This window comes from Pectinophora gossypiella, chromosome 4, assembly GCF_024362695.1.
Source record: "Pectinophora gossypiella chromosome 4, ilPecGoss1.1, whole genome shotgun sequence".
NCBI lineage: Eukaryota > Metazoa > Arthropoda > Insecta > Lepidoptera > Gelechiidae > Pectinophora > Pectinophora gossypiella.
The window spans coordinates 2,391,231-2,402,466 of record NC_065407.1 but is presented as its reverse complement, the minus strand read 5'-3'; the positions used below and the strand labels follow the sequence as shown (position 1 = coordinate 2,402,466).

The following is an 11,236-nucleotide window of genomic DNA, read 5'->3' as shown; positions in this document are numbered from 1 at the left end:
CAGTTGAGTGACAAAGTAAATGTACAACCAAAGATTACCTTCTTGAAATAATAGCCTTATCAGTTATGTCAGCATTAGAGGTATAATTTTATTATACCAAGCAACTTCGTTGTAAGAAAAATAAGGTTGATTTTCCTGTGTAATCATTAGCTTACATAATTCAAGAAATAACTAGAATCGTTTTGTTCGTGGTACGGTAACGAGCACTAATATGTATACACTTTGGTACCATGTCACATTAACTTTTTTGACAAACTGAACTGTAAGTCTCACTAAATGTCAAATATGTTAGTGCGACAGAGTCCTAAAGTGGATACATTATATTGCTCATGACTGTACATACCTTGTCTGGTCCCTTCCATACATTTTAGTTTTAACACTATTTCTTCATGGGGTAACTTGATGTCACTAGTCGTATAACATATCCTCGATTCCTTCAAAAAGACGTTTTATATCGTCCCTAATCTTTGATCTAATCTGTGATCTGTGTGTGTGTGTGATCTAAACTTTAATACTTTTACAGGGAACCAATTTTATAATTTATTTATCATTCAATAACGTCGTAAATGTGTTTACAAGCATGTATCAATTTATACATTTTTTTAAGTTTACGCGGTTATTATCATAATAAAGCACATAATAACGGGTTCTTACCGCGTTTAAATGGGGATATTTCGACACTGTTGCAAGTGCTATGATCACGGGATGACTAATGTAATGAGATTGGAGTGGAGTAGGTAGGTATAGGTAGGTGGGGAGACTCATATCCCCGTTTGAACGCGGTAAGAACCCGTTATTGGTGCTAATTCCTGTAAATACCATCTAATTTTATTTTAAGTTATATCTGTCATTTTCTTATCCGCCGAAAAGGAAAGGGACAGGTAATCGACAAGCATAAAATTTATGGAACACACGTCAATTTTAAGCACAAATCTAAAACAACCGTCTAAAAATTTTACATCAGTCAATAACCCGACACAGTTAGTAGACAGCATGTCAAACGGATTGCATACCAGTGACGTACCTTTTTGATTCGCTCGGGTTATTCATTCATTTACTCATTCCTCCTAAAATTAAGAGCTGTCATCCGTCCCTTTCCTTTTCGACGGATATGAAACTGACGGATATAACTTAAAATAAAATTAGGCGGTGTCTGCAGGAATCGGGGCCACTGTGTGCTTTAATTATGTATTTGTAAGTAAATCACAGCAGTCTAACAGAAAACTTGCTGATGCGCGGGTACTTAGTTCATCAAGTGATGAATGTACTCACTACAGATAAGGAATATTGTCTTGAACTAATGTTATGTTGTTATGTATTTCCAAAGTGTATTCGATTTTTGTTTTTATACCGTTCACCCGTGCTTAGGGAAACTCACAAAGAGAAAATTAAATCGAAAAAAATCTGACTCTGACAGGATTTGTACTCGCAGCTCTTGTCAAGCCAGGACGAGCGTGTTAACTATTACACCACCTTTTTTTTTGACGTGACTTATTGTAGATTTGCCGCAGATGGCATTAACTACTTGGCCGGGCAAATGGGGAGCGCTGAAGGCTCTCACTCGATACAACGTTTAAGACAACAGGCCTGAGGGTGCCCAGTTGGGCGCGAACCTCGGCTCAGGGCCTAAGTAAGTCGTCTGAGAGGAAAAATATTTGAAAGAATTCATCGACACTAGTGGGTCGATAGCGATAAGCGCTGAATGAGGGATATTACACCACCGGGTCCTCCTCCTGTCCATACAAAATTCTTTCGATCTATGTACCGTCATTAAGCCGACGCCAGAGACATCTATCTAGAATATTGATTATTAATATTACTTCGACCGATAAGTCTATAGTTAGGCTTGAGAAAAGCTGCGGGTACAAGTCCCATTTGAGTCAGAATATTTTTCGATTTAATTTTCCCTTTGAAAGTGTATTAGGTTATAGATTTAGTGTTTTTACCTTTCATGTTTCTATAGATGTCTGAATTTGAAATTCAATTAATGTCAATTCTAGTCAATCAATCAATCTAGGCAAGAGATTGTGGGTCTAAAACATTTCATTACTTCATAAGTCTTAGCAGAGTTTTATCTAGGCAATAGGTACCTACTATGAAAACTTCATAACAATATGAGGCCAAATTATGTGAGATTATCGTTAGATAAATAAACATAAAAAAACACATAACTAACACATTAGATGTCGCACAAAAGCAGTGCTCATTTGCTCAAGAACCTAGTCACTGAAAGCCATCTGCTTTTAATTTTAGTTTCTTAATTAAATAAAAATAGGCCTTAATATTTATCGTACATACATGAACAGCCTCTACACCCCACTACCAGGCACAGATAAAGTACATATTGCAAAAAAAAACATAGGTAGCAATTCCTTAAGCAAGTTCTTAATATGATTTTTGATAAAAATGGCACTTTTTATACTCCAAAAATATAGATTTTCGACGACTAATTAAGTTTAGATTTTATGCACTTCAATCACATAACATAGTGCGTTAATTTTAATAATTACAATGGCCCCGATTCCTACAGACACCCCCTAATTTTATTTTAAGTTATACCTGTCATTTTCTTATCCGCCGAAAAGGAAAGGGACAGATGATTGTCAAATGTTAATTGTAAAATAAATAAATAACCCGGGCGGATAAAATAGGCATCTCGCTTATATATGCAACCCATGTGACGTGTGCTGTCAACATAATTCTGTCGGGTTATTGGCCAATATAAAATTTTGGAAGGGTTTTTTAATTTCTGCCTAAAATAAAATTGACGTTTGTTCCATAAATTTTATACCTGACGTTTACCCGTCCCTTTCTTTTTAAGCGGATAAGAAAGTGACAGGTATAACTTAAAATTAGATATTGTGTACGGGAATCAGCACCAATTACAATTTTAATATTGATTACAAAAACTAAACTTTCAAAAATGCCAGCAAATTACAATTATAACATTAATCAAATGTAGCAAATGCCATAACTTGATCATTAAGTAGGTCTACAGATTCAAAAGGACAGAAAAAATCTGGACTAAGATATTAAAACAAAGCAATACTTTTGAATAACTTAAATTCAATCAAATCCTTGGAATAGTCTAATCAAACCTAGTATCCACTATCGCCTGACCTGAAACTATTACAGACTAGTTAGGTACAGTCATGAGAAAAATCATGTACCCACTTTAGAACCCTGTCGCACTATCATATTTGACATTTAATAAAACTTACGGTTTAATTTGCCAAAAATGATAATGTGACATGGTTTCAAACTGTATACATATTAGTACTCGTGACCGTACTAAAATGAGGGACTATCCAGGCCACATAAAAAAAATATAGAGTGCGCTGTACAATGTTGCCTTCGTTAAACCTTCTAATTTCATAGATAACAGACATAATGCTTCTTTTATCTTTGGTTTTGGGTATAAATTATGACCCTTGTTATTCCACCCAGGCGAGTAGTTAGGATCCACCCCTGCAGATGAGTGACGTTTCCAGTGGCAGTGGAAACAGTCCTCCCCCCCCCCCCCCCCTCCCAGCCCGACTGACGCCAGCTGCCCCAGCGACGGAGTACCTACACACCGGACCTGACACCACCACTAGCTGACGGGCGCTCACTGGGCCTACCCCAACGGGGAACCACCCGATGGGCCGACGGACTGACACATAGGGCTCACGGTTAGGCGACCATCGCCCGCCGTGTCCCACTCCCGTGCACCCCGCTTCTGCGGGCGGCGAGCGCCACCACATCGAGGGGGCTCTGCCCCGAAGATGTCTCCCCGTCGCGGGCGAAGCCACCCAGCCACCCAGGCACATCTCACATCAAAGTAGAGACGCGATATACTCGCAGGTAGTAATATAATGTTATGTTTTTATATATGCCTCTGCCATTACATTTTTGAATAATTATGTACCCGAGCAATGAGAAAATAGGTTATAAAGTTTATTTTTTGGGGACATGGCCTGAAAAGTACCTCATTTTCCATAAACATCGCAAAAATACAAAAATAACGTACATTAAGTACTTAAATGCTATGTAAATGATAATTATAAAATAAATCACTGTTTGGTCTATCTCTATTAAGTATTCCATTAAAAAACTTATAAGATTACCATAAAAGTTAATATAAACAAGTTGCTTCTCAATGAATCTGCTGAGAAAGTACCTACTCAAAACATTATTGGAAACGTAAATAATCACTCGGCAGATCATAAGAATGTTTAAAAAAAATATTAGGTATATTGTGCTATGAATCGGTCATAGCACTCGGGTTTGAAGGTCAGTTTTCATTGTGTGCTCAGAGCCGAGATAACATGCTATGAGTGGAGGCTAAATAACCTTGTAGCAGAAGCTAAGTGCACCATCACGGATTTAAACACAGTGTGACTAATACATTGCGTGATAAACATGTAGAGGTGCGAAATGCGTATGAAATAGCAGATCAATAGATGACGTCTGTATGAATACACTAGTTTTCATACAATTGCGTCATCGTCTAAGTAGTTTTAATTATCTTCATAACCAGTTAGGAACACTAAGGAAGTTGAAATGCAGTTCAGAATCTAAATTAATGTTTCAAAAGATTCTTCAACACATCACTAATTTAAGAGCCACGCTCTTGTCGGTGTAGCATTCTCCATGCTACTTTTTTTAGGGAAAATAGGGCAGTGGTTTCCCTCTTATCTTCCGCCTCGCAGTACTCTGTCTGACGCAAGTGGGATAGCCCAGAGTAGTCTATTTCAAAGCCGTACTAGAACTCCTGTCCAAGGCGGAGCTTCTGAATAGTACTGACAGTTACTGCTGCCCTCTGTCAGGTTCCAGGTTCCATTACAGTCCCAGTTACAGTGACTCTTCAACTACAATGACGTTAATCAGATTTGGAAGTAAACGAATGGTTATGGAGAATATCCACATTAGGGTAGTATCATTACGGTGAACGCAAAAATATCCTAAAATCTTTTGTCTCTGCAAATATCCAATTAGTTTCTTAAGATCTAACTGGATATTTGCATAAAGTCTTTTTGGATATTCTTCTAGGATATTTTTGCGTTAACGGTAATGAGATTGACTGGTGTCTCGAAGATCCACCCGTTAGCTAATTATGAACTGGAATATTGCATTGAAAATTTAATGTCAGCAATTATAAAATACTATCAAGTAAATAAGTGATGACTCCACGAAGCCAATCTATAACCTATGTCATAATAGTTGTGTCCACTCTTTTGAATGTCAATAAAAATATACCATTTGCTTTGTACGAGCCATGTCCTATCTAAGCTGGAATTATAATATTGACTTATTACCATTATTACTCCAATTTATCAAGGTATCTGTAGATGCATCTTCTATGTCTAACAGCAGGTTGTCTTTGTCATTGTCTCTACCATTATGTGTAGAGTTGTGAAAGACAATGTCTTCGTCATTAGTTTGTAAGTTTACATACGATAGGGACTTCTTTTTCTGTTCTAAGTCAAATATTTCCAGGTCTTCGTCCTCGTCGTCGTCAGACTCCATCGTGAGGGGTACTCGGGATAACTCCAGGTTGTCTCTCCGGTCCTCCGACTGCAGGACGCCGTAGCGGAACTGATTAGCGTCAATCGAATTGTGTGTGTTGCCTGCATCGTTTTTATTTCCCTTTCTCCTGAAACATGTCAACAAAGCACATGAAATTGTTGCCTTTGGGTTCTTTTTGTATTTATAATGATTGCGCCAATTGATTTGACACGTGGCCGCTTACTATGAGTCTCGGTGTCGCTCAGCGGGCAATGGAGAGAGCTATGCTCGGTATTTCCCTGCTCGATCGAATCAGAAATGAGGAGATCCGCAGGAGAACTAAAGTCACCGACATAGCTCGGAGAATTGCAAAGCTGAAGTGGCAGGACACATAGCGAGGAGAACCGATGGCCGATGGGGCGGAAAGGTTCTGGAGTGGCGACCACGTGTCGGACGACGCTCAGTGGGTAGGCCCGCTACAAGGTAGACCGATGATCTGGTGAAGGTCGCGGGAAGCCGCTGGATGCGGGCAGCGCAGGACCGATCGTTGTGGAGATCCTTGGGGGAGGCCTATGCCCAGCAGTGGGCGTCATACGGCTGTTGATGATGCGCCAATTGATTCAGATATCAGTAGTCAGATAGAGACTGGCTTCCCTCGATGGACTCCCGAATTGTTGCCATAAAAACTATGTGTATTTATTGCTATAGTTACTAGTCTATCTATCTACTCAGCCTGTATCCACCCACTGTTGGGTATAGGCCTCATCTCTTTCACGCCGTTCTTTCCGGTTTTTTGAGTTACTTACTAGGTTTTTTTTTATTCGTATACAACGCGTCCGCGTGACTTATATCGCAGTTTCACGAGTTCGAAACCCAGCTTGGCGTTTAAACCACTAAAGTCGACTTTATGTGTTTGAATTAATGTCTGGATTATAGATAATCGATATTACATGGTTTCCAAGATTCTAGGCTCATCCCCTATTACATAGGACTTAATATAACTGCGAGGAATGGATGGATTGTATACAGTCGGCATACCCTTTTGGGGATGCACATGATGTTATGTTATGTTACACTCAAAAGCAAGGACTGCAAAAAAAAAACTGTATATTTAGCAAAACACACAAATACCAATTTGCATATGAATAGATTCTTACCTGTAGAATATGTAATATGCAACGGCCAGCAACAGAAAGCCTCCGAAGACAATGAGACCTCTCATAACTACTCGAGAGTCCTTCAAGTCCAGCTGCTTTGGTTTTGCTTGAGGTATTGCAGTTTGACTTGACTCATTATTTGTAGTCACGTGATTCTCAGCTGTGTCGTTTGTCACTGGAACTGAAATGATGTATTGTTAGGAATTTGATTTTTTTTTATTGATTTCTCAAATATATTTCAATAAGATAACAATAAACAGAATGTAAATCCACCACAGGCTTCGTCAGTACCATCATTATTTAAAAAAAAGGGAAAGCATATTGGAATCATACATAATAAAATCCGCACAAGCTTCGTCAATTTGACTATTATTATTTATTACGAATGATGCAATGGTTGTCAGTGATAGCCTTGTTTGGAGAAGGTGACTTACATCATAATAACCACTGAATTGGACTTTAGAGTTCATGTTCATAAATAGATAATTGATATTACTTGGTTTCAAGGATTTTTGCCCAATTAATGGCAATAGGCCTCTATTACATAGGACTGAAAAATAGCAGATGAGGAGTGGGTTTTTTAATTTCCAAAACCGCTGAAAGAATTTGTATGGTTTTCACTCTGCATTTCTCTACATAAGACTATGACAGATTTTTTTTTATGAAACTTCATATATGTATTATTTACAGCTCTAACAACCCTGAGCAGCATGGAGTACACTGCATACCCCTTTTGGTTGAGGGGAGGCCTGTGCCCTAAGATAACAATAAACAGAACATTGGGATGAATGCAATGTCTTACAAAATTGCATAAGCAATTTGATTGCAGGATCAGTCTCACTAAGAAATGGTTAAATTACAAATGTTTAAATGTTTTTAATGTTAAAAGTTTAAATGGATATTTAAATTAAGAAATAGGTACCTGCTAAATTAAATTCAATAAATGTATATTTTTATTTGCATTATATTATTATTGTGTTCCCTCCATGGTACCATACCAATAGTAGATTACACAAAGAGCTGGGAATTCCAACAGTATACGCATAAAAACATCTCATGCACTACCCATTCAATCACATGTTCAGTAGCATTCAACCGAACAACTTTATTGCACCGAATTAAAGGAAATATTTACAAAAGACTTAACTTTACATGACAAATGTATAGTACCAATGTGTGTGTGTGTGTGTGTATGTGAAGTAAATAAAGAGTTAAAAATGTAAGCTGCTCCTACGGCAATAGAATAACAACCCATCCTAATATTCTGACCAGGCCGTTCATGGGCTGCAGGATGTAGCCAACTAAGGCCCAAACAACTAAGGAAGCAACACTGATCACTCACCTAAAAGGAATAATACCCATATACCAGAGGAATGGCTTATTGTCCAAGGGTGATAGATTGCACACAAAAGGGAATAAAAAAAAACAATATAGGTATATGTATTATTGTGTTTAAATAATTTTACATTGTAAGAAGCTAAGACACAACAAATTACAATGTGATGTGATGTGACGTGTAAATACATTACATCCTCGAACCAGTTTGTAATCTACTACTGCAATTATTTTGATGACTAATGGATGTAACTATTAAATCTCATGATCACTATCATATTTATACCTGCCTACTAGAAATGATTGAGGATACATTTTCCGAATTGAACAAATACATTTTAGTACCAAAATTAAATATTTTGTTCCAGTACCAACAATATTAATTACTTTTAATATGCACTACAGGCAGCATTAGATCAAGTATTGTCTTGTGCCTACACTAACAGACAAACACTGTGTAGAATACTCTTAGATACATCTATTGTCCAACAGTGACATTTGGTGATCAACCAGTAAAATTTCGAATAAGAATAAGTACCTACACAACTTAATTTAGTTCAAAAGATAAGAAGGTATGAAGATTCTTACGCTTTGGCAATTCCGGCTTGGCTGGCAGTGGCTTTGGTGCAACGTTTCCGTCGGAGGTTGGGGCGGCGGGGGCGGCCGGGACTGCAGGAGCTGCCGCGGCTATGGGGGCACCGGCAGCAGGTGAACTGGCCGCAGGAGCTGCAACCGTCGGCTGGTTGCTCGCCACTGGCGCAACCTCCCCGCCTTCGCTTAACCCAGCATCACCCTTCACCTCGCGTTTACGCAGCTTCAACAACGCATTATGAACTGATGGCCAGTAAGAATATCGCCGCTCTACCTCAGTAACCATATTATCTAATCCATAGTCGTACGAGTACTCCGTAGTCCGCACAAAAGCCAACACCATCAACAACAAACCGCAACGTAAGATCATGATGAAATTGAAACTTCTAAAAAGTTAATAAACAAAAACGACCACTTCTTGCAAGTAAAATATTAAGTTTATATCATATTTTGTAAGAATGGGTTTACTTATTATCAGTGGGGTAAATGAAGTTCTAATCAAGGAAAAATCATAAGGAAAACCACAAATTAATTCATGACAAAATCGAACGACTCGCTCTCGCTTGAGCTCTGTTCGCTTGATGGTTGGTTGGTTTGGTTTTCCCCGAAGGGTAAGGCAAAGGGAACTATGCCCATACAGCCATGTCTGACGTATTTTTTTTCTTGATGATTAATGAAATGATGAAAGGTGATGATGATGAAACCTAAGCCCCCACCCTCGGAGTAGACTCCTACTCCGAACCCCAAACGAATTAATTCAAAAGTCCGCATAAACTTTTGAGTTATGAAGCGGCTTCCTGACACGAAGCGAAAATAGGCAGATACACTTTGTTTATTGAATACTCCAATATAATAACACTCGCGAATGTCTTCCGACTAACTTAATGCGATCATTAACCACAAAACACCACTTCGTATTAATTATTTAGATTATTCAATGAAGAAAGCAACTGTCCCGTTCCCGCCTCCCGCCAAAAAGCCTCTGTTCGCTTGACAGATGACAGTTTGACAGTCGACGTGACGTTTTGTTTTTTTTTAACCAGTGATGTACAATCGATTACAGGACTAGACTATTGTTATTTATAATTATGTTTTATTTTTGAGAATTTGCTTAGGTACACAGGTACACTATAGGTTCCAATGTTGTTGAGAAACGAGATGTTTGTCTATTATATTTCATATTTGTTAATCCATACATAGAACATAAATACATCTACGTTACACATATGACATGGAAACTGTTTTCAAACCTAAATGAATCGATTACTTTTTTTTTTTTTTTTGGTTATTTTGTCCGTAGGACAGGCAAAGGGATCATAGCCCATACAGCCAAGTCATGTGTTATATTTATTTATATATTTTTAGTTATAAAATTCATAGAAGGTTTAAACCAAGTCTGGCGTATTTTTACAAAATTAAGGCCGAAGCCAATTCTTAGTTTGATTTCAGAATTAAGGCCGAAGCCATGTCTTAGTTTGTTTTAAAAATTAAGGCCGAAGCCAAGTCTTATATTATTTTCAAATTAAGGCCGAAGCCAAGTCTTAGTTTGTTTTCAAAGTTAAGGCCGGAGCCAAGTCTTATATTGTTTTCAAATTAAGGCCGAAGCCAAGTCTTTTATTGTTTTCAAAATTAAGGCCGAAGCCAAGTCTTATATTGTTTTCAAATTAAGGCCGAAGCCAAGTCTTATATTGTTTTCAAAATTAAGGCCGAAGCCAAGTCTTAGTTTGTCTTCAAAATTAAGGCCGAAGCCAAGTCTTAGTTTGTTTTCAAAATTAAGGCCGAAGCCAAGTCTTAGTTTGTTTTCCAAATTAAGGCCGAAGCCAAGTCTTAGTTTGTTTTGAAAATTAAGGCCGAAGCCAAGTCACAAAATCATAAATCAATAACAACTACAAGTAATCAAGAAAGGCGAAGGGTAAAATCCAAGACTAAAACACTAAAACAAAACAAAACGTATGTCGGTTGACATCTGTCAACACAACATTGAAACAAAAACAAAAGATACCTACACAAAAGAAAAGAAAGTCAAAACGTAAAAAAGAACACAAATATATTCAAATTCAAGGTACTTCAAAGCAATAATCAAAAAGAAAGAAAGAATGTTTAGACAATCAAATATCTCCAAAAGTTGCTAAAACAAATTCATAGAGGGGCTTATAACAGTCCCTGTTTTTGAGAAGTTGCTGAAGGGAGAGCGGGATTTCTTCAGCTGTACGATATATGTTCAGGAGGCGGTCTATGAGAAGCAATCTGGGAAGAGTGAAACTACTGCAATCAAAGAAAAGATGTTGCAAAGTCTGATCAGCAGAGTTACAGAAATCACAAGTAGGTGATGTGAGAATTTTGATTCTATTTAAGTGGGCATTAAAACGGCAATGTCCTAGTCTAAGACGACATATAATTGTATAAAATTTTCTACCGGGGTACAGAGTACCTTTTGTAAACCATGGTGTTGATAAACTATTATTAATTTCGGCATACCATTTGCCTTTAGTTTGAATAATTTCCTGCCATGTTTCATTAAATTCATTTTTCAACTTTGTCCTGACAATAGCTACGATGTCAGAATCAGGAACTAAAACATTTTTAATGGGGTGAGACTGGGAACTATTTGTTATGGATCTGGCAAGAAAGTCTGCTTGCTCATTACCAACCACACCAATGTGTGA

At 37.8% G+C, this 11,236-nt stretch overlaps 1 protein-coding gene across 1 annotated transcript; it reads right to left on the bottom strand.

The window, feature by feature from the left end:
* Positions 1-3,860: 3,860 nt before the first annotated feature.
* LOC126366319 (uncharacterized) lies at positions 3,861-9,146 on the bottom strand. Its single transcript, XM_050009428.1, has 3 exons — positions 8,568-9,146; positions 6,645-6,825; positions 3,861-5,635 (listed from the first exon to the last, which is right to left on the bottom strand). The coding sequence occupies exons 1-3, from the start codon at positions 8,938-8,940 to the stop codon at positions 5,278-5,280; spliced, it is 912 nt and encodes a 303-aa protein (XP_049865385.1). The 5' UTR covers positions 8,941-9,146; the 3' UTR covers positions 3,861-5,277.
* Positions 9,147-11,236: the final 2,090 nt, after the last annotated feature.